At 41.6% G+C, this 24,503-nt stretch overlaps 3 protein-coding genes and 1 long non-coding RNA gene across 4 annotated transcripts; 3 read left to right on the forward strand and 1 right to left on the reverse strand.

The window, feature by feature from the left end:
• The first annotated feature begins 5,251 nt into the window (after positions 1 to 5,251).
• Positions 5,252 to 6,470, forward strand: LOC119650673 (protein FAM50 homolog). The gene has a single exon (XM_038053625.1). The coding sequence runs from the start codon at positions 5,350 to 5,352 to the stop codon at positions 6,376 to 6,378; it is 1,029 nt and encodes a 342-aa protein (XP_037909553.1). The 5' UTR covers positions 5,252 to 5,349; the 3' UTR covers positions 6,379 to 6,470.
• LOC119650672 (26S proteasome non-ATPase regulatory subunit 6) lies at positions 6,460 to 7,857 on the reverse strand. The gene is made up of 2 exons (XM_038053624.1): positions 7,198 to 7,857; positions 6,460 to 7,138 (listed from the first exon to the last, which is right to left on the reverse strand). Exons 1-2 carry the CDS (start codon positions 7,738 to 7,740, stop codon positions 6,512 to 6,514), a joined length of 1,170 nt encoding a protein of 389 aa, XP_037909552.1. The 5' UTR covers positions 7,741 to 7,857; the 3' UTR covers positions 6,460 to 6,511.
• Positions 7,858 to 7,949: 92 nt separating this feature from the next.
• On the forward strand, positions 7,950 to 21,788 carry LOC119650674 (abscission/NoCut checkpoint regulator). Its single transcript, XM_038053626.1, has 4 exons — positions 7,950 to 8,154; positions 20,550 to 20,728; positions 20,787 to 21,306; positions 21,405 to 21,788. Exons 1-4 carry the CDS (start codon positions 8,107 to 8,109, stop codon positions 21,669 to 21,671), a joined length of 1,014 nt encoding a protein of 337 aa, XP_037909554.1. The 5' UTR covers positions 7,950 to 8,106; the 3' UTR covers positions 21,672 to 21,788.
• On the forward strand, positions 11,090 to 12,671 carry LOC119650676. Its single transcript, XR_005249350.1, has 3 exons — positions 11,090 to 11,497; positions 11,596 to 11,815; positions 11,930 to 12,671. It is a non-coding gene; the product is annotated as an uncharacterized LOC119650676 (long non-coding RNA).
• Positions 21,789 to 24,503: the final 2,715 nt, after the last annotated feature.

Consider the following 24,503-nt stretch of genomic DNA (forward strand, 5'->3'; position numbering starts at 1 on the left):
ACATTTTTCGGAGGATTCTTCTCTCGAACGCGGCCAAGAGTTCGTAATTTTTCTTGCTAAGAACTCAAGTGTCCGAGGAATACATGAGGACTAGCAAGATCATTGTCTTGTACAGTAAGAGCTTTGGCCCTATGGTGAGACGTTTCGAGCGGCAGCCACCAATCGTGCGCGGATTTTATCATCGTAGCTGTTATCGGTTGTGATTTTCGACCCTAGATAGCAGTAGTAATCAATGCTATTGACACTCCAATTGTTGGTTCCAGTCTGGGCATGGGGGAAATTGGACCCTCTTTTGCTAAGGTATCCGAGATTTCATTTTCCTCCACACTACAATGACCAGGTACCCAGAGTATTTCTACCGTAATGAATCTAGAAATAAAATTTAATCGGTTTTTACATTCCTGAACGATTTTTAATGTGATCAAAGTACTGTACAACACCCTCAATGTAGTTTGATTATGGTTGCAGATTGGATACATCTGCCTTTCAACTGCTCGTCAAACACCCAGCTTGCTCTGATTGTATACACTTCACCCTGAAAGATCATTGCATATTGTCCCATGGAAAAGTGCAGTTTTTATTCGAAAGGCAGACTCCTGCTTTAGCCCTATTCTGTTTTTGATCCTTCGGTGTAGAAAACCGCGGTATATTCTGCCAAGATAACTTCATATCTACTACCAAACAGATGTAAAAAAATCCGGCCAACAGAAGGCATTGCGATGCTCTGTTCCCCTAACGTCTTTTTGTTTTCCCATATATCTCATGAATTCGCCTATGAGTTGCCCTCATACCTTATGTGTTCATACGAGACCCTCTCCGAAATGACCACACCTGAAATGCCTGAAGCTGATATTGCGATAGCCCTTGAAAAGGCGCCAGCAGTTGATGAGATTGACAACTTCTGGCTAAAGCGATTCAAGAGTACTCACAGGGTATTGGCAACTCATTTTATTCATCTAAGTGTAATTTCGCATTTGCTTTGCTGTGTGAATGATAGAGAATGCGAAGGGGCACCGACAAAATTCGAAGATACTCAACTACAAGAATTATTGGGTGAAGACGCATGTCGAACCCTTGATGATTTGCCCAAAGAGTTGGATGTCGATAGATCAACCGTCGGTAAACGTTTGCGCACGATGGGAATGGTCCAGAAATTAAGTAACTGGGTGCTATATCAATTGAAGGAGACGGGCATCGAGAGACGTTTGGTGGCGTGCGAGATGCTGCACAAAGGAAAAGCTTTTCTGCATCACATCGTCAATGGCGATAAAAAATGGGTCTATTAAGATAGTCCTAAACCTAAAAAAGTTTGGGGCCGCCATCGACACTAAAAAAATGTTCATGCTTGTGTATCTGATGAGATCAGAAGGGTACCACCTATTATGACCATCACTGGCGATGGTTACCGGTTGCGTTTGAATCAAGCTCTCAAAAAAAAGCGGAATGGGACGGGAGCCATGATGTACTCATTTCGCGGAAGTATCGCAAACTGGCTTAATGAATGTATCGAGTCGAAAGAACCCGAATTTTTCGTTCGAGTAATCCTTATGCTGAAATACGGGGTAAATTGTCGCTATTTTCATTGTTTAAATAAATTTTAACTTAGGCTGAAAAAGGGCAGAAACTTATTCGCATACCCGCTACCGTCTTGATAGGCAATAAATTATTTCCAATGAATTTAAAAAGCAAAGAATAAGATCCCATGTCGAATGTAATTTCGGCCCAACAGAAGATCAACATGTAGAAGTTACGAGGTAGGTTTTATAGATTCACCGCAGAGTTTGGGTGCTACATTCGAAATTTGGACGTAGCGGTCTGCATGTTATTCCGAATGGATACACCAGCAAAAGGATAGCGGACATATTTAATGTGATTCTTGCTTAGAATAGAGGAGGTCTTGAATCCGCTATACACTTGATGGCGGACCGGACCAATTGTAGAGAAACTGCCTCTCAATCTTCTGGCCCATGGGTTTCTCGTTTTAGTTTTACACCCAAAGTTAAAAAAAATCAGGCGCTGTCTCTGCCTCCGCCCTAAGGACACCAGTTGCTCTGTCCCGGACGAAACCGTAGTCGTCTGTAATTTTTTTTAACTTTGGGTGTATGCTCAAAACGAGGAGCCCATGGACCAGAAAAGTGGCGTTTTCCAAACAAGAATTATTTCAGTTTCGGCTGACTTTTGCCAGAAATACTAGCCGGTTTTCCCTTGGATATAATCCCATGACGTGTTTTGCGGATTAATAAAAGGGAGCGAACTACATCTGCTAACCAATTGGGTCACGTTGCTCCTAGGGCAGAGGCAAAATATTAAATCTGTTTATTTCATTCTTCTTGAAAAATGCGATTTCAACACCAGCAAAAATTCGGATAGCGGAGTATCTTTCAAATCATTTATTCGTGCATAAGTTCTTTCTTAGATTTCTTGATATTTATAGATATTTGTGCTATGTTCAGCATTTAGCTCGTGAAAGTCTTTGCAGCCAAGTTCCATTCAATACTGCGGCTGACCATATCCATTATTCTCAATGGACTTGGAAAATTGCCGTTAGTACTAGCATATAGTTTGATGTTATCTATCATCAGTTCGCAGTACAAATAGCTATAAAAGGAAATTAAATATTAGGTAAAACCAAAGGGGTATGAATATCTCGATTGGTCAGGTATGCAGTTGCTATCAAAGGCCTTGACGTAATCGATTTAGCTACATAATAAATATTTTTTGTGGGTTCTATCTGTCTGTCCAAGAACAACCGAGTTGATAATAAGTTACTACTTATAATTCTCGATGTAATTTGGCAGCCTTTCTGCACCTCGGATAGAATCTTATATGTCTCGAGGTGCGCATTGGACCTTCCAATAGTGATTGACGTTATAAATTTGCAAAGTGTTGGCAAGTAAGCCATTAGTCTTGTGTCTGCGGGGGTAAGCCAAGAAATCCCAGCAGCGAGGAAGGAGGGAATCAACTACCTCCACCCGACTGATGATCTAATTTATATTATGTGCTAGCTGATGATGTATATTGATAAGGCTCCCTGTACCAGAAATTCCAAACACGAGCTACATATGCTGAGCTCTCCGAAATCTTCGCTGTTTATGGCTCGTCGAATCTCCTCTCCACTAAAACTCGTAAAATTCATGTCGTGGATAGTGACATCCATGCAAGCATCCCGGGAATGCCAATCGAGCAGCCTTGAAGTCCACTTCAATATTATTTTATTTCTGTTATTGACAACGGTATTGCCCGGATGCGGAGCCGTAGAGAGAAAATCTGCTCCGAGTGAAAATTATGAGGAAAAAACGGACCCGCCTATTATCTTTTTTTCGTTGAAAATTCTCTTCCGGGTCCAGAGGGAATCCCTCTTTCCACCCCCCTGTCGTCAGGCTTGTATGGACGTTGTACTATGATTATTAGCAGTCTGAAGAATAATTAACTGGTTCCTTGTGTACGTTGCATTCTTAACATGTCTCGAGTAACTTTTGCGATACCATTGAATTCACTGTATACGATAGAAAGTTTCTGTTTAAGTGTATCCAGAACTGCAACGCTATCAGCCAATAGAGAACTGCGTTACGAAATTGCTTCACGCAACTGGTGTTCTTTGTGATCGACATATCAACGAACGTCTCAAATCTAAAATTGACTGCAATGTTGTCCGTCCTGTCGCTCTCTATGGTTCTGAATATTGGCCGACTATAAAAGACAATGAACGGCGGCGTCTTGTGGTAATGGAGACGAAGATGTTGCGTTGAACTAGTAGTGTGACACGTTTTGATTACATCCGAAATGAGGGCATCCGCGATCGATATGGGGTTGCATCGATCGTGGAAAGATTGCGAGAGAGGCGTCTTCCATGGTATTGTTACGCAATTCGCGCTAACGAGAATTCAGTCACCAAGATTGGTGTGAATATCGATGCCGATGTTCAGCAACTAAAAGACCGGCCGAAACAACGGTGCCTTGATACGCTGGATGGGGATTTAAAAGCCTCGCGAGTGCATCCAGATTAGGCATTTGATAAAATTAAAAGGCGAAACCGATCACGGCGAACCGACCCCGCTTGTGGCAAAAGCTGAAGAAAAAGAAGTATCTGCTCTGGTGATAGCATAATTCGGGTAACCCCCCCATTATTGCTTCCAAGTCATAGATATTCACTGATGGCGGCTGGCATTGCGTCACTGTGCAACTATTTTATCACTGCGTTGTACAATAACGGTCGTCAATCACAGGAAACTTGACGAATCTTCGGTGCAACAAGGGGCATAATGATGTAAAACCTGCCTTGTTGTAATTTCGGAATGGGAGCGGATGATCAAAATGTTCATTTCTTCATTTTATTTTATCCAGACCATAAAGTTCTTGTCTCTTCCTCACTTGCCTGCACCTGGATGGTTCAAGCTACAACGAGTTCGGAAACGGCTATGGTGGACCTGAGCTATTTTACTTCTTATTATTTTCATAAACTCCGAATGGCTTAGTGATTAAAGCGCTAATCTGTTATAATGGGAGGTTGCGGTTCGAATCTCACTGATGGCAGAGGGAATTATTTTGTAACTAGATGTACCAGTCGACTCAGTTGAGAATGAATACCTGAGTCAAATCAGGATAATAATCACGGGCAAACGCAATGCTGACCACATTGCCTTCTACAGTGTGCTGCAGTCCTGTAGTGTACCGTTACGGCATTGAATGATATGCGCTAATTCACTTCAAGGACCAGATCCAATCGGATTTTCCGACCAACGAACCTCCTGTTGGATGACACATTTTCAATGGGCTTTAAATTGTATTCGCTGATACATCACTTCCTTAAATTTTAGGACGCTCTTTTCCTTAGCTATTCCTCTTCTAACTACTAGTGGGGTTTTAAATTAAGAAAAAATATCTTATTTTGTGTAGGGCGCATATGTCAATGCAGCAACGCACTGCTCAACCAGCTGCGGCGCGACTCTGCTGTTTGGAATCGATTTCAGGGGATTCCATACGACAGAGAAATAAAAACATTTTTTGACTATATCTTAGGCACAGCTTTTTGAATAATAATTACACGATCTGTTTCATTACTGGAAACTGCTTACCTTCTCATATTTATGCAATTAGCTTTGTCGAAATGGCCTTCATAATTCACTGGACGTTCTTCGCACCACGCATCGATTTTGATTTCGAATTATTCACCACTGCTTAGTCAAAACGGACGATGTTCTCTGTAATTTTGTATATTTGGTGTGCAGATTGAGAACTTCGCCAGATGCAGTGTTGAGAAGAAGAAGAATCAGCAGTCCATTAAGCGATTTGTCAAAGTTTTCCAGTGTTTTCCCAGCGTTGAGGTTGTTCCTTATTTATTTAGTTAAAATGGCCCATTACAAGGGGGCTGCAAGCGAAGCTGGGCGAGCAATGCAGCTCATGAAGAAGCGTGAGATCGCCCAACAGGAAATCGAGTTCCGTAAGAAGAAAATCGAAGAGGATTTGAAATTGTCCAACATCGAAAACAAGTTCGCCAGCCACTATGATGCCGTGGAACAGCAACTTAAAACCTCGACAATTGGTCTGGTTACGCTTGATGAAATGAAGGCTAAACAGGAGGACATAGTCCGCGAACGTGAAAAGAAGTTGGCACAGAAAAAGGAGGAGAAAGATCGAGAGAAGCTTAAAGCGTTGGAAGCCAAACAAGCTGAGAAGAGCAAGCAACGCAGACAGATCCAGTCATTGTCCTTCAACTTGGACGAGGATGAAGAAGAAGGAGATGAGGAGTCTGAAGATGATGGAGGTTCGTGGCGGACAAAGACTGGAGCGCCGGCCATGAAGAAGCCTCGCAAAAATCCAGACGTTGACACGTCCTTCCTACCCGATCGAGAACGCGAGGAACGTGAAAATAGAATGCGTGAGGAGTTACGACAGGAGTGGGTAGCACAGCAAGCAACTCTTAAGGATCAGGAGATCACGATTACCTTCAGCTATTGGGACGGCTCTGGACATCGACGCAGTGTGACTATGAAAAAGGGCAATTCAATTTACCAGTTCCTACAGAAGTGCCTGGAGATCCTCCGCAAGGAGTTCAATGAGCTGAAAACGGTCATGGCGGACCAGCTGATGTACGTGAAGGAGGATTTGATACTGCCGCACCATTACACGTTCTATGATTTCATCGTGACTAAGGCTCGGGGTAAGAGCGGGCCCCTGTTCCAGTTCGATGTGCATGACGATATCCGGATGATCAGCGACGCTACTATCGAGAAAGAAGAGTCGCACGCAGGCAAGGTGCTACTTCGCTCCTGGTACGAACGTAACAAGCATATATTCCCTGCCAGCCGTTGGGAGCCATACGACCCAACCAAGACCTATGACAAGTACACGATAAAGGACAAGGGGAAGCGAACCTGAATTGATTCTCTGGGAGCCATCTTGTGTTCGTTAGGTTAAGACTATTTTGTAAGCCGTAAATAAGCAATAAAACTCGTAGCGTAATCGAAAAACGAACTTTTAATCTCGAATAAATGTTACAGTAGATTTAGCTTTAAATATTGATGACGCGACTTAACTTCTGGATGCGATTCAGTAGGAGATCGCCCTGTTTGATGGTTGCTTGGTATTGCCAGTTCTTGCTGTCCGGCCGGTTGGTTTCGACGATGCCGCCTACGCGATCTACCTTGCAATGCAGGCGTCCAGCCGCGATGAATCTGGAGAGCTCGCCATCGATGTAGGCCACGTCCACCCCGAAAGCGTCGGCCATGTATTGCAGCGTGAGCGAACGGTACGACTCGAGAAGCTGTGTGTAGGCGAGGATGCGCATCTCGCGCACGTAGAAGCGGTAGTGCGGGTGAGCTAAGTAGTCGTTGCGCAGATTTGTTTCCACTTCGGCCAAGTGTCTGAAGAAATCGGCGTACTGGCACGTGTATAGCGAGAAAAGGTAGTTTTTAACGTCGGGCAGAGAGTGGAGCACTTCCTGGATTTCGGCGCCCTTCACTACTTTGTCCCGAAGTTCGTTCCTTGGAAGGCTGATCATCGCGACGTAGACGGTATAACGGACGAAAGTTTGGTAGTCCATGAGCTCGTAGGAAGTGAATGTGCTGACGGTGTCGAGGAAGAAGTTGGCGGCGTTCTTGAAGTCGCGGATTGCGACACAGTACACGCCTTGGTAAACCTTCGAAGGAGATTTTCCATTAATATATCTTCCTAAGGGAGAGATTTTTCTTTAATTACCTTCAAACGATTTCTCCTGTCCCAGTCGCCACCTTCCTCGATCAGGTACTTCGCCTTGTCGATGTTCCTCGTGATCAGGTCGTGGTCCAAGTAGAAGAGTCCAATTCGAATCAAGTGGAATACTATGTCAAGTCTGTGTCCCAGCGACACTGTCTTCTCATAGGTCTTTCTGAAGGCCAAGATCGCCGCGTCTTTGTCGCCAATTCGACACAAATATTCCGACTTGCGGAGATTCGCCTCGCGCACCTCCATCTCGCCCAGATTTTTCTCGGCATCCTCAATCGCGGCGTCCAATTCTTCCAGTTTTTTCTTGTTCTCTTCTTGCATTCGAGTCAGTTCCGCTTTGTCTTCAGTCCAGCCGAGATCTTTGCAGACTATTTCGTACCACGGGGCCATGTTATCCGCTCGAATCGCCTCGAAAAGTTTCACCTTCAATGCAGGCTCATCTTTGTGTTCCGGCAGGGAAAGCAGAAACTTACACTGGGCCAGTTCCAAGTTGGGATTCTTCTCTAATCCCTGCTCTTCGAGATTCTCGGCAGGCATTTTTATTTACGTTTTGATGCACAAAAATGGGAAAGTATGAAGTTCTCTAGTAAAATGACACACAAAACCCCAAACCAACAATGCAAAAGCCGCACTGTCATTAGTTGGATGAAGTTAGCCGCGGGTAGATAGAAATGGTGCTGCCGTAATGAGTTTGCAAGGTGAGTTTGTTTGACGTTTCTGCAGAAACTCTTGTACAATTTTATCAGCTGCGAGTTGACAGCTAAGAGTATTTATGACAACAAAGATAATAAGTAAATTGAGGGTGGATGTTGCAATATTATCTTCGATTTGTTTAATTGTCATACATTCCTGACGTGATTATGTTCTAGTCTAAATACTTTTGAGGATAGTTGTTCGATCAAAATGGCATGTACTTCGTGCACAAAGCGCTACGGATTTTTCTGTAAAGAGGTGAGAGCACAAAATGCACCTTTTTAGAATCAAATTTTTGCACTTGAATTGTCTTAATTAGATTTATATCAGCTAAGCTAATTAAAGTAAAGTGAAATCTTCATTGGCTTATTTATTACCCCATGGTAAGCCAGTAAATGGGGATCATCTAGGCATAGGTTCTGTATAAAAAGTTTCTGCTGGAATGGATGGAAATTCTGACTGGGTTTGAAGTAATCTCTTTCCAAGAACTCTTAATTTGAGACTTATCTTTCATGCTACAAATGAAAGGTCCAAAGTGTTTAGAGGTTGGTGTGGGAGTTACGGTTTCCGTGGCCCCGCGATTTGATGATGGCTTCTGGTACAATGGCCCAAAATAAGACTAAAACAAGTGGGAAATCGGAAGCTTGACGCTTTAGGTATAAAAGGTTTTGTGTTTCCCTATGTGAGAAGCATAACGCAGTTCTCCATTGGCTAACAGTATTGACTCGGGATATTTAAATTGCTCAGTGCTGTCAGCTTCTCTAACCTGCCCCGAACTGAGCGAATTAAATATCTCGGTTCAATGTTATCAGTCAATGGAGAACTGTGTTTTGAAGTTGCTTCACGCATTAATGCGACCTGGAAGAAGTGACATTCCACAACTGGTGTTCTTTGTGATCGACGTATCAGCGAACGTCTCAAATCTAAAATTTACCACATCGTCCGTCTCCCTGCTCTCTATAGTTCTGACAGTTGGCCATCTATAAAAGACAATGAATGGCGCCTTGCGGTAATGAAGACGAAGATGTTGCATTGCACTGGTAGCGTGACACGTTTTGATCACGTCCGAAATGAGGATATCTGCGATCGACATGGGGTTGCATCGATCGTGGAAAAACTGCGTTTGAGGCGTTTTCGATGGTATGGTCACGTAATTCCCGCTAATGAGAATTCACTTGCCAATATTGATCTGGACATCGAAGTCAGCGGTAAGGGACCAAAAGGCCAGCCGAAACAACGATGGCTTGATACGCTGGATGGGGATTTAAAAGCTACATCCAGATCGGGTATTTGATAAAATAATAATAATAATCGTTGGCGCAACAATCCATGTTGGATCAGGGCATTGAAGTGTATTAGAGCACTTCATTCAAGACCGTAACGGTACCCTAGGAGGCAATGTGGTCAACATTGCGCTCGCCCGAGATTATTACCCTGATTTGACTCACGTACTCATTCACAGTTGAGTCGACTGGTGTCCGACGTCAAATCACGATACAAATCCCACTGCCACCAGCGAGATTTGAACCGCGACCTTCCGTACGACAGCCTTGCGCTCTAACCACTCAGCTATCCGGACAACATTTGATAAAATAAAATGACGAAACCGATCACGACAAACCGACCCAGCTTGTGAACGGGACAAAGGCTGAAGAAAAAGAAGATGTGAGGAGCGACGAGTGCATGACAGCTCCGTGTCACCTAGTTTCATTGCCCTCTAGTTTTTAGAAAACGATTTAAATAAATCATTTGATGGAAAGCATTGTGTTGATAATAGTCAACCTCATACGCTTCACACTCGGAATTTAATATTATTAGCAAATGCAAAGAACTTAACCTACATCAGATTTAAAAAAGGGCTGGACAGAACTAGATTTCACTCGAATGTCAATTATTCTCGTTAATTATGACGTCAGAAGCTTATTTGTATGGCTTAGGAAGCGGTAAATTCGCACGAAATTGATCAGTTTGAACTGCTATAACCTTGACACTAATAGTCGAATTTCCGTAACATGGCATGCGTATGCACGATACTGTTCTCTATCTTTTTCTTCTTCAGCCTTTGTCCCGTTCACAAGCAGGGTCGGCTATATGAAAGTATTGAAAAGATTACATTCTTGTTTTGTTGGCAAAGAAATTCTAAAGAAAGGTTAAAATATCGGGCGTCACATAGGAAAACTCCTTAAGTACATACATAATCCAGAGCCTATTTCACAGTTTGGAGTAAATCCCATTATTATTAACAAAATTTTATTGGCTTAAATTTTAAGATTTTTTATGTGTGGATTTACTGTTCTCTATACTGATACAAAATTTAGTACTCCTAGGATGAACTTAAGGGGAGTTTTTCAGTCAATTTATAAAAGTTGATATATACTATTAGTAAGTTTATTTGAGCAGATACTGGAATGGGACATCTTTCGAGGCTTAGATTTCACATAAGTGTTTCACACAGAATCGTAAAAAGGACTGGAGAAAAGTAGATTTTCCATGAGTGCGACTTTAATATTTCACGCGATTGTCAATTATTCCCGTTAATTATGACATTAGCATCTTATTTGCATGGCTTTGGAAGCGAGATTGCTAAGTTTGAACTGCTATAACTTTGGCGTTAATGGCCAGATTTCCATGAAATTTGGCACCCGTATACGAAATATTGTCCTCTATACTGATACATAATTATATACAATTTGGAAGGAAGGAAGGAATTTAAGGAGGGTTTTTCAGTAAATTTCTAAAAGTCGGTAATATATATTAGTAGTATTGGAGTGGGACATATTTTGAGGCCTAGATTTCATCTAAGCGCACACCCTGATTTTTCTCGGATTTTTGGTTTTGGGTAGTTTCCGAAAATGAGTCCTGTCTCGCTTTAAGTGCATACATTTTGATTCCGCACTCGCGCACTTTGCAATCCACAACAAAACTAATATCAATTGCGGAAAGTACTGAGTACTGAGACCTTTCATTTGATACCCTATACGACTATATCCGGTGAAAAAATTGTTTGAATCCCCCCTTTGCATGTCTGGAGAGCCCTCTTTAAACTCCACCTAAATTTATGTCACTCGCTGTGTGCATGGAATTTCATAGTTCTCATCTGTCCACCAAATTTCGTCCGGATCGGTTCAGGCATTTTGGAGAAAAGTGCATGTGGCAAACAGTAAATCGATTTTAATAAGATTTTGTTTTACACAAAACCTTAAAAAATGATTTTTTTAATTAAATAATAACAAATTCCACGAAAATACACAAATTTAACATGAAATACGTTTTATTAAAATGCATGACAAATCAGGGCACATAACCTAGAATGGAATCCTTATTGAGAGTTGACATACAGGGTCAATTACGCGATATAACCTGAAAGCTCTGATAGCAGGGCCCCAGCAGAAGGTCCGGGCTCAAAGTGAAAATTATGCGGAAAAATCGTCGTTGTGAAAATTATACGTCCCACATATTATATTTTTCAATGAAATTTCTATTCTGGGCCCTTCTTGTCTCCCTCGTCAGGCCTGCCTAACTTTATATGGGTCGCTGTTATCTACCTCTATGTGAGGTTGAAGGGATTATCCCATTTCTATATTATGAATTCTCAAGAAAGGTAGGTAAATTTTTTGTTTAGGCACTTCTGCAAAAGGGCAATTTGAAAGTCGGATTTTTGGCAAAATGAGCCACTTTTACATAAAATGTCGTTTCTAGGTGGTGGAGAGTTGAGAAATCCGGTACTTGTTGACCATAAAGTTAAAAAAATCAAGTGATAGGTGGGAAAAGTCGTCTGAGAACTTGTGAATAAAGTGAATTGACCAAGATTTTATAGTGGTTGAAATAAATTCTGTGAGCCAGAACGGTGAACAACGACAATGTGTATAAAACGCATATGCGAATGCAATCTGGATGGATAACTTATGATTGAAAAAATGTGAGTTACTTTATAATTTTTGTAATTTCATAAAAGTACTGATGCTGTTTTACTATTTGAAAGTCGCGAGGGTAACTAAATTTATAAATATGTATCTCTCTTTAATTTTTACAGGCAATTATCAGCGAGACAAAGACTTCTGCAGGCCAAGGACTGACATCGGAGTGTACCGTCAAGGAAGAAGAGGGAGAAGAAAGAATTTTCAGCAACAAATTGAAATTTATCTGCTCTGAGGGTTAGATGCAAAAATATCAAAAAACCAACCAAATGGTAGCTTTGGTAGCTATTGCCATTGATTCAAGTAATAGAATCGTAATAATTGATGGTGTAATGAATAGTGACGACAAAAAAATTTATGCAGAATGAAACTCTATGTTGTACTTGCAAAAAAATTATGAACTTTTTCAGTCCACGAACTTGAAAATTTTTTGGCCTAGACTATGTTATGAATCAGTTTTACAATTAACTATAGAAAACAAAACATTGAAGAAAATGTGGATGATCCCCATCCAAGAACTAACCATTCCCTAGAACGCTTAATCTCGATGACCACTTGTCGGGCTCGGCTATTTAGGATCTCGAGTCTCAAAATTCAGTTATTATAATTTGCCTTATTAGAGTTCTTTCAGCAATTGTTAATGCAAAATAATGACAGGAATCTAGGAATCTATGTAATTGATAATTCTGGTATTGCTTAATTAATGGATTTTACTGGAGCGGAGCGAAATTACTCTCAGTCAGAATATGACAAAACTATGTGTAAACCCTTTAGTTTGGATTTTAAAACCAAGTTTTAAAAGTATAATTATTATTTTCATTATTCATTATTCACAAACATTTCAGGCTCCAAAAAATATTCACCCTGAAACAAAATTGAAATCATAAAACAATTGTCAAAAGTGTGTGTACTGTAAACATTTGTAATGCTATTTTAACAGGTGGTAAATAAATATCATTAATATTTTGTATTTAAGCTTTTTGCTTTTGTTACTGCCCCAATCGTACGGGAAAATGGTTGCCATTCATCCCTTGGTGGGACATACCCCGTCAACCACGTTTAAGTGCCATCGTACACGTTCCGTTGAAATTCGCTTCAATTGCTTTTAGGATTTCGTGGGACCCCCACACTCTTTCTCTACTGTTCTGCGTAACTGCCGTTGGAGCGACCACTCGGGAGAAGAAGGGTGGGTTCCACTGCATGGTGTTGCCACCAATGCAATTGTCGAACCTCCTTAATGTGTGACTTATCCATTGCCCCTTCTGCCTTCTGATTACATTACTCGCGGGTAACTGGCATCATACCGTATATTGAAGATAATTGTTAACGAAGGCTTGCAGCTTTTGAGTAACAGTGGGGATCACTTTCCATGTGCTACTCCCATGTAGCAACACAGAAAGGACATTATCACAGAATCGTCTCAACTTGATCTTGGTATTGAGATAACTGCATTTGCAGATTTTAGACAAGACAGTGAAAGCGGATCTAGCGCATCGAGTATCATCTATTTCGTTGCCATCGTCGGCAGATACCACGCTTCCTAGATATACACATTTTTCGACGCCTTCGATGCTTTGTCCACGAATGCAGATAGGAATAGTGCAGTGGCTCGTCAGACTGAGAACCTTACTGTTGTTGGTGTTTATCTTCCGTCCAACTCTACTTGTTTCTCTTTCTAAATCCAGAGCCATTTGGTCAAGGCCCGTGACCTGGTGAGAGAGCAAAAAGATGTCATCAGCATAGTCGAAATAGGAAAAATATCATAGTCCATTGAACTCTTCCAAGTCGTCCGGACAGGGCAGCATGAAGAACCTCACTGATAACAAGAAATAATATTGGTGACAAGATTTTACCGTGATGCAGTACGTGGCATTTCGCGTCATCATATGTCGCTCTGATGATAGCTATTGGTTTCTCCGTGCGTGCGTAGAACACATCAAATACACTCTCTGTTCACGGTATCGAAAGCTTTCTCGAAATTGATGAAGGGCAGGTGAAGCGAAGATCCTGTTTCAAAATGATTCGTAGGGTGTTTGTGTGATCAATGTAGGAAGATCCAAAGTGAGCCAGCCTGCTCTCTGTTGATCTGCTGCATGATTTGTTCTAGGATTATGATCAATTATCATCAATTAATAGAAACGTTTGATTAATCACAACATGAATCACGATATGCCCACTTTTGTCGCAACTAAAACAAAGCACGGTGTCAAAATATCAGTTAAATTATGTATATTTTTGTCGGATATTATATATGGGCTTTTAGCTTACTACGCTCGTAGCGTGCAATCAATTTCAACAAAAATGCCAAGCTTTTGTCAAACTATCCAATATTATGCTCTATATTGTGTTCTATGTTGTAACAATATTTCTTAGTCCTATGATGAACTTAAATGATTGGACCACTTATTTTCACAAATGTCAGAATATGATGCATTTTGCGGTATAGATTTGGAAGATTCTAAGAATGAGAGCTGTTTATGATTTTCCAGCCGATATTGAAAATTATCTCAATTTCAGTTTGATATCCCCATGCATGGAGAGCTCCTTTTTAACAACAGAAAATCATCGTTATCAACCATGCAACAACCATTATCCGGTCTAGGCCTGCCTTAGTAAGGAACTCAAGGCATTCCGGTTTTGCACCGAGGTCCACCAATTCGATATCCCTAAAAGCTGTTTGGCGTCCTGGCCTACGTCATCGCTCCATTTCTGGCAGGGTCTGCCACCTCTTCTTTTTCTACCATAGATATTGTCTTTATAGAATTTCCGGGCTGGATTATCGTCACTCATACGGTGAATCGCCCACCGGAAACTATTGGGTCGGATTTCATGCACAACCTGACAGTCGTGGTATCGCTCACAAATTTCGTCGTGGGCTACGGAATTGTCCATCCTCATGCAGGGGGCTAAAAATTCTTCGGAGGATTCTTTCCTCGAACGCGGCCAAGAGTTCACAATTTTCCTTGCTAAGAACTTAGATTTTCGAGGAATACATAAGGGCTGACAAGATCATTGTCCTGTACAGTAAGCTTTCGAACGAATCAGTTTTTGTTAGCTGAAATAATCTCTGTTGGCGGCCAACAACCATTCGTGGATTTCAGATAGGCGAAATTATCAACTGTTTCTCCTATCTTTATTGTTCTCATTGGATGCTGTGGCTTCTTTGGTTTTTGGTATTGTCCTTACTATCATGTACTTCATTTTGCCTTCATTAATGTGCATTCCGCTACTTTTATCTGGCCCGCATATTGATCAGGGTCAGTCTTGTTAATTTTACCGGGGCCGTGTGCAGAAAACCGTGTCAATGCTAACTGCTAAGGGTTTTATAGATTACATCTTAAAAAATTCATGACTAGGCCTCACACGGAAGGAGGGGGGGGGGATTCCCCGCGTCCGGAGTTGCCCCAAGGGTACGAAGTAGAAATTTCAAAGAAAAAAGGGATAATAGGGCCCCATACTCGTATAATTTTTGCATGTAATTTTCACTCCGAGCCCCGGTTTTCTCTCTGCGGCCCTATTCATGATAATAACTTAGTTCATTTTCAAAAAAATGGGATGAAATAAGTAGACAGACGGACTGACAGACAGATATTGGATCGATGTAAATAAGCTTTTGTTTTAGGTGAAACCCTAAATAGGGGCAAATTCACCCCGACCTTCTCATCTTAATTCTCCGCAATATCAAGTGACGCTATTCGAAGTAGGAGGGACTCTCAGCGGACATGAGGTTTACGCTCCTACATCGCAGCGCAGTCCAAATGTTGTAATGATAACGGACTAGGCAACATTCAAACTTGCACTGTAGCTCGTGAAATTCATCAAAGAATTCACTGGCGATGTATATCAGTTCTCTCTAGAGCTTCCCTAGAAACCCACACTCCTCTTCTACTGTATTTTCCAAGCATTTCTAGAGGGACTCACTCGGTTGACTATCCGGGAACAATGAAATTGACGCTAAGCTTTACAATGTACATGTCTATGGGCATTTGCCGCCTCGTCCGCATTTGTCACCAGATATTATTTTGTTTGGGGATTGGGGGAGCCCTCAGTCCGCATCCAGTTGATGTCGGACCGAACCAATTGGGAAAAAAACTTTCTTCAACATTTGTAGCTAAATTCCCAAACTGACAGTTTCATCCAAGGCAGAGACAACTCATCAGACGCTGCCGACACCTTTGTCCTCCTCTTAGATTTTCTCCAAATTTATGTTAGTATTAAAAGACAGACTTTTGGCCACATCTAACTTCCTTGTATACCTTACGTGCTTCAGGAATCTTACGTTCTCCATGGAAACGATCTAGTTATTTAGGACATATTGCCCTGCTATTTACGATCTAAAGATTGCCGCGGCCTTTTTTTCCAACTCTGCTCCCTTCAGGTTCTCTCCAAGACGTTCATTTTGGCTTGTCCGATGAATACTTTTCTACAATCTGCGTAGGGAATTTCATATATCCTGTACTTGGTCATTTGATCGATTGGATCCTTGGTCGATCCCAGAAGGGTCTTGAAATGACTGATAATGCTGCTGAACACGACCTCCAAACCATGTTTCCCTAGTTTTTGTTTCAACGAAAGGGAAATTTCGTTGAATTCCAAAGCTATTCTCCGTTTGGGCCGTTGATTGGGAGTCAGCTTCATAAGCGTTTGTGGCTTAAGCGTCCTCTTCCGTTTGCTGATGGCTCAGTCAGAGCATCCATTCAGTCTGGCAACCTCAAAAATGTGCATCCGAGGAAATGGAAAGGGCAAGCATCCGGTGGATCACGTGGTTGGTGACGTGTGCTAAGGATAACTCGGTAGGTGCCTGTCGGTTTCCTGTAGATCTCCAGATCTAATTTCTTTTGCTTTCTCCTTAACAGCAGGTCCAAGACTATTTGAGTGTGGATCCATCATCATCAACGTCCAAACCCAAGTACTGAGGAAGGCGACAAGTAGTCGTCGAAATATAATATATATACATATTCCAAAAATAAATTTTCTAATAAAGTTAACGGAAACGGTTTTGAACTTTTTATTAATATTGTACTTTTTATACTTTTTCACGGTGGCCGATCTCGAGCTGGAAGCTTTAAAGTCTGCTTGCAACGACTTTCAGTTCATGGGGTGCGAGTTACTTATAGTTTGTATCCCTTGTACAGCAAGAAAGTTTCTCCATTGGTACCACAGTCGGACCATGAAGATGATTCGTATTAAATTTGGGGTGTCGATGCTCTGCTCTGCAAGCGGGGGTAAAAGGCCATCAGATGATGGTTTCTTTTAGCAACTGTTATTGCACATATTCAGGAGAAAATTTTTAATTTGTGGCTGTGACGGTTGCAGAAGTCTACAAACCTCTCCCTATTGTGATTACGATTACTAAGACCATGTCTTTCCATCATATGCCTAAGCCGCCTATTTACAGAGTTTACCGCTTGGCATTCAGATTATAAATTACGATCCCAATACCACCTTTAAAAAATTTCTCCTGAAATGCAAGTAATTGCCCACTGAAAGTATCCTTTTTCTCTATATTGAAAATTCGCGTTGCTGCATAGCACTGTATAAATGCGATGCTCTTTAACCAGATGTGGAATCTTGCAGAAATTTATTACCATTAGACTCCGTTATTACCATTAGACTCACTGCAAACGTGCAGTACAACAAGAGAGGTAAGAGTACTTTCCGGATTCGTTTCGTTTTTCGTTTTAAAATCATTTATTGAAAAACCAGTGACTTGGAATTTAATACATAGCGTTTGTTTCTTATTTCTAGCCTAAATGTAGCTTATCTATCTTAATTATATATTAAAACACGGGTGGCTCAAAATTCTGCGGTCGAAGGACTCGCACTTCTTCATAGCTTTGGTCGAGCAAGAGTTCCATGTAGGGGCTCCGTAGCAAAGAATCGGTCTTATGAGGACTTTGTATAAAGTCAGCTTAGATTTATTGCAAAGTCCTACTCTTTTACGAAGAATAGAGTGCACCACGTGCTCTGCTGATTGCAAGATTAAGGTGAGGGTCGAATCGTAGGTGTTCATGAAATAGCATTCCCAAGTATTTCATTTTTTGTGAACTGTTCACTACGGTATTCCCGAAGCGTTGTTTTAAGCGTTTAGCTTTTCTGTGGATAGATCTAGATCCCAAGTATCTGGATTTTCTCCGAAGAGTAATAACCTGTGTTTTCGCCTCATTGATTTTTATCCTCCAGGTCTGGTAGTACATGCAGAGATCTGATAAGTATTTCCCGATAGCATTAGCTGCCTTACCGGGTCGAGGCTCGACGAGAAGATGAGCGTCGGCCGTGAAAATGTTGTGGAGTGTAGGTCCTGAAATGGGTCCCTGCGGTACCCCGGAAGTGACCGGTAGGAGGTTGGAATAATCATTTCTCACGCTGACGTAAAAATGCCTATCTTCGAAGAAACTTATTATTAGTCTGGTCACCGAGATAGGGAAATCAAGGCTGATTGGTTTGAAAATACCTTTTCAAGGTCTAACGCACACAACTACTGTGGGTTTGTTATTGACGTTAAGTCTGCTACTCATTGAGTCGTGAAGGTAGCTTAGTTGCGTGTTGAGTCCCATGCTTTGCTCGGAACCCAAATTGATGGTTCGGAATAATGTTTTTCTGATCGCAATGTTGGACTAATCCCACTGTCCATGCTTTTTCGAAAAGCTTGCCTAAGTTAGAGAGGAGAGAGACGGCCCTGAAGTTTTATGGTTCGTGAGAGCCGCCATTTTTCTTAATGGCAATTGTTTTTATTACTTTCCAAGTAGTGGGAAAGTAACCATTATTGGTGCAGTTGTTGAAAACTGCAAGAAGGAACTTCATTGATGCCCTGGGGAGGTTTTTGATGACAATATTTGCTTTGTCATCGGGTCCGGTTGATTTTTTGCCGTTAAGTGGGTCATCCCGTGTTTTTTGGCTTTTCTTTGAAATTTTTTGTGAAGAATTGAATGAAGATAGAAATACGAATTTTTCACTATAGATTTATTAATATCTTGAGCGTGCATAGTAATTTTTCGACCCCGTTAGCATAGTTGATTATTGAAATACAGGGCAATTTATGCACCCATCTCCAAAAAAGGTGTTTTTCTGCTGCCATGCTAGAGGGCGCTGTGATCATCTTAGAGAAAAAAGTAAACGGCTTTTTAACATACAGACTTAACTACAGTTCGCAAACTAGGATTATTAAAAAATATTAAAAGCTAAATTTTTGGAGCCGTGTTAAACTTTTTTTTTACGAATTTTGGTGTTTTTTCACGGCTTCTTCAATGAATAAAAAAAACTACTGAACGAATCGCAATTATCCCAGTTTTTCAAAGAATTTGATTGGATAGATTTTGGGCTATGGTGGCAGCTGATTTTCAACATGCAGTTTCGAGAAAAACGCATTTAAAAAGTAGAATGTTATTTTTGGCCATAAAACTTTAACTGCTATACCTAATCCATAAACCTCAGGTTTTTCCAAGAAAAACATGTACGACCTTGGCTTCAATTTTTGTCCTTTTAGCGAAGTCATTCGAACGTCATTCGGATCGATAAATACGAGCTTTATTACGGCGATCGACATAAATCTAGCATGTGAAATGTGACATGTGTGTCTGACATGTTTAACACTATAATTTCCAAATGACTCCGAATATCAAAAAATCACTTTCTCCATATATTCTACACTATATCTAGATACAATTGATGCAAAAAAAAAATTCGATTCGGCGAATCCGACACACGGGATGACCCCCTTAAGGCTTTTAGTGATGGCTGCCCAGAACTGAGCGATTTAAATACCTCGGGTCAACGCTATCAGCCAATGGAGAACTGCGTTATGAAATTGCTTCACACATTAACGCAACCTGGATGAAGTGGCGTTTCACAACTGGTGTCCTTTGTGATCGACGTATGAACGAACGTCTCAAATCTAAAATTTACCGCAATGTCGTCCATCCTGTCGCTCTCTATGGTTCTGAGTGTTGGCCGATTATAAAAGACAATGAACGGCGTCTTGCGGTAATGGAGATAAAGATGTTGCGTTGGACTAGTGCCGTGACCCGGTTTGATCACATCCGAAATGGGGTTACACCGATCGTGGAAAAATTGCGAGCGAGGCGGCTTCGATGGTATGGTCATGTAATTCGTGCTAACGAGGATTCACTTGCCAAGATTGGTCTGAACATCGAAGTCAATGGTAAACGACCAAAAGGCAGTCCGAAACAACGGTGGCTTGATACGCTGGATGGGGATTTAAAAGCCTCGAGATTGTACCCAGCTCAGGCATTCGGTAGAGCTAAATGGCGAAACCGATCACGACGAGCCGACCCCGCTTGTGAACGGAACAAAGGCTGAAAAAAAAGAAAGAAATGCAGTGTTAAAAACAAGTCGGAGTTCGGAAGGTATTCTGTAGTGGGGCAAGAACTTTCTCTTCTGAGAAATCAATAATTTTTCGGTTTGGGGGTAAGCGAAGCTCAGGCTATTCGGTAATTTGCTGGCCTAGGGGTCTTAGGTTTGTTGTGTTCAACTAGTGAATGATGCCGAATACATAAAATAAAGTTTTTGGGACACTCAAAAAAGGGAACACCATTGTAAAGCTTAAAATGGCAGACCAGTCTCATTAAGTTTAGTAGCCAAGATCTATTTGCGGTTTAAATGATCGAATAAATATAATTCTGAATCCGAGTTTGATGATGTCAGGTTTCTTTCTATTTGTTAACTTATTTGATAAATTGAATAAACACTATAACATTGTATCTCATCTTTCCGAAGGTTGGTTGTCCAAATTGTGGGTATTCCTTTTGCACTAAATGCCTAAAAAAGGAGGCCGAGGTACTGCGATGTGGTGGTGCAAAACTGAAGGTGTGTTTGCGTTGTTTTGACAAAATCGAAAAGGACAAGCTTCTTCAACAGAATGCTCCAGTGAAAACAGCTTCCGATGTCCTAAAAGTGTAAGATCCTTAAAATTAGGACATATACTAACTTTAAAAATTAATTTTTTTTCCTTAGTGATGATCCTAATCAAAGCCTTGCGGCTCCTCTAGAGCCAATACATTTAGCGAAGGAAGTGAAACCTCCAGAAGATGATAATGAGGATGATGACGAAGAAGATAATGAATTAGCTGACAATTTAGACTACATTATATCGAAAAAATTGAATAAACTAAAAGAGTCTGAAGATGAAAAAAAAGCTTTGCCTGGCGATAGCGAATTAGCTGCACGTCTATCCAATTTGAAGGGGATACCGCACAAAGAGTATTCAAACAAGGATATTTTGCTGTCAACTGATACGCGCACTGATAAAGAGAAAATCGATGACCTTTTGAAACAATTTGTAGAAGAGCGGGGCATTGACGATCAAGCTGGAACAGCCCTTGATCCAATTGCTGATATTGAACGGCGCCTTGCTTTGCTGAAGGGGGATCCTATACCTAGTCAAGGTAGCCAAGCAGGAACCTCCAAACGTGTCAATATTCCCGAGGAAAAAGAAGAGGACGAAGACGTTACTGTTAAAAAGGTTCTAGATCAGGTTAGTTATTTTTGAATTGAAATTTTTTTCTCAGTGTTGCCTATCCATTTTTTAAATTCTATATAAATCACCAACTACCATCTTTTCTTATTAACCAGTTTTTGGAAGAAGCCAAACTGCCAGATGCACTGTTGTCGCGGGAAGAAAAGGAACTCATCAGTGGCTTACCGCCGCCAAGTAAAGATACTGAGGAGCTGCCCTGGTGCACAATTTGCAATGAAGACGCAACTATTCGATGCCTCGGATGTGATGGTGATTTATTTTGTGCGCAATGCTTTCGGGAGTGTCATGATGATGAGGATTTTCGAGAACATAAGAGCCAACCGTATCAAAAGCCTTCAAATTTCAAAGAGAATCATTTTTAAATCACATAAAATGTATGGTCGTGTCGTCCCGTTTTATATTTCAATTATTACAGTGATATTTCTTGTTAAATCGGACTTGCAAGCTATATAATATATTTTGTTTTTTAAGAAACATAAGTTGCTATTGTTTATTTTCCCTTTGACACCATACTTTCTAAGGAGATTTTAAATGCAACATTTCCTTACATTCTATCTCTGAACATTAAGCTCTGTTTCCATTAAGCATTTCACAAAATTAATCACTTGGGACTCATAGCTTAGAGCATGGAAAAGTGGCGGTGAGTCTTTTATTTAGCAATTTGCCTCTGAGGATATTTTATTCATGTTTATGGTTTCTCCTGATACTAGTAATGTACACATAGTTGCGTCTTTTACATTCAAGTTATTTGTGTAGACATATTCTCTTTAAATTGGCCCCAGGAATATTATATATCTGAGGAGCCATAGAAGCGATTACTTTAATGGCCCCGTTTTCGGGAGCATAAAAGTTAAGTTTGAAATGAGATTGTGTGATGGCTGGTGGTAGTGTTGCAAATCTTGGTAGGAAGTGGACTTTGTACAATAAACTTTAACTGAGTACCTATTATGAGGTCAATTACGTTGAAATATGGGGCTTTTTGTTAATTTCATCGTCCAGCGAGATTGAATGTTCAAATTTAACTTTGCAATATGGGACCTACCTTCAACCGGTTCCCCTTTCTCATAAACTTTTTAACGGGTATCTGGCTAGTATCCCAACATGATTTTTGCGGTCATATTGCTTTAGGCTAAGGTATCCCGATGATATTGTGGCGTACCAGGGTTAACAACATTCAAAATTTATTTCGAATGTTGTTAATTCGACTGACAGATGCCATCAGCGATGTTCTCCGTGGCGAAGTAGGCCTTTGCCAACTATTTGGACAGAATAGAAATAATTGGAAAAGAGTTCAGAACCGTTTTGCCGTGTATAATGTGTTTCGCTACGTCTTACAATAAATTCGATTATTGACTGAAGTTCAAATTGAAAAAAAGTAGTTGAGTTTCATTCAGTGCTAATGCTCATTTATTCAAAAATACCGAAATGTTATAAATAATTCTTCAGAGATGGTTTTGGGCCAGTTGGTGAATCACATCCGAAACAAAAATACGTTGGAGCGTAGCATGGAACACTAGTGCTCACGAGGAACTTTCCATTTGCAACTTGAAATTGGAATAAATAGGTAAATTCCTAAATTGGTGACCCCGAGTTCGGTTAAGCAAATGCCAACAGCATCAGTAACAAATCCAAGCGCAACAGCAATATGTGATCCAACACTCGAACCAGACGCAACATCTTGTACAGCAGCATCTGCCATCGCTTTAACCACATCAAATTCAGCATCACCATAATCAACAAGAAATCATCGACCATGCAGTGCAGAGGCCAGCGTTGGTGAATCAACAGCTTCAGCAAAAGCCGCCTCTACAGCAGCAGCAGCCATCTCAGCCCAATCAAACCCGAGTTAATTTACAACAACCTCAAGTGCAGTCGTAGCAACCGGCAATCCACACGCAAATTCAACAACAAGCGCCTCATCAACAATAAATATTATTATTAAATAGGTTAAGTCTTTATTCTTTTTGTAATTTTTTTTCTTAACCTTAATAATCATCATAAAACCGCCGCAAGAGACGGCGACGATATTCTTTTTAAAAAAAAAAAAACTCATCGGTGGAGTACCGACCTCTTGGCGAGTTTTTTATTTATTTTGGCCTGTGCTTCAAGCATCCGTTCCGGAGTGCGTCGGTGGTTACTCTTTTCTCTTTCGTACGGGCATTTGGGGGTGCGGTCTAAAGTCGTCAAATTAGGGCCTGCTGAAATTCGTTACAGCCGCGTCCTCGACTCAGCTTGCGTCGTTGGACTTAGCTTTTGTCATGTCGCTAGGCAACAAAGACGCGGCAGGCCCATCGGACCCTCAGGTGACCGCCCTCGGAGACGCAATTCCAGATGTCCGGACACGCGGACACGACAAAATTCAACTATGCCATCGTGGGCCTGGATGAGGAGTCCATCCTCCTGGTAGCGGACATCGTAAAGTCGGCCTACTACAGCTTTTTGAGAACAGAGCTGATCAGCTAAGCTGGATCACTTACTGGCCGGTTTGACGTTGGGCGATCGAACTCCCAGCCAATTGCTTCGTGAAATGAGGCAATTGGGTGGGGGCAAGATTGACAACGACCTGATGAAATCGCTCTGGCTGCGACGACTTCTGAAGACCAGACAAGGTGCATGAGATGCACTCGCGTCCCACGATAGCGGCCGTTCAGCAGCCTTCAGATGAATTAGGCGAGCTGAATCGTAAGATGGCCGCCTTAGCAGCCAGTATGACTGAAATGCGGGCGACGCTGGACGCTGAGCGTTCGGGCGGCAGGTCGCGAGCTCGCTCGCAGTCTGCTGCTCGAAAAGGGCGATCGGGTAGCAGGTCGTCAGGACAGTCTACGGACCGAAGTATTTGTTGGTACCATCGTAGATTCGGCGATAAAGGTACCAGATGTACGCTTCCGTGTAAATTCGCGCCTACCGCGAAAAACTAGGTCCGCGGGGGGTCCTGGCGACGGCCACCCAGAACGCAGCGCCACGTCGCCTAACGATTTTTGAACCTCTCAGCAGGCGCAACTACCTCGTAGATACTGGTGCGGAGGTTTCGGTTCTTCCCGTACCCCGGCACCATCGGCTATTTCCGCAACCATTAAAACTGGCGGCAGCAAATTCCTCCCGAATCAACACCTACGGGTATAGGCAAGTGGACGTGAGTCTTGGCTTGCGTAGGACGTTTCATCCTGGCGGATGTCAGCTTCCCTATTGTAGGC

This window comes from Hermetia illucens, chromosome 3 (assembly GCF_905115235.1).
Source record: "Hermetia illucens chromosome 3, iHerIll2.2.curated.20191125, whole genome shotgun sequence".
NCBI classification, from domain to species: Eukaryota; Metazoa; Arthropoda; class Insecta; order Diptera; family Stratiomyidae; genus Hermetia; species Hermetia illucens.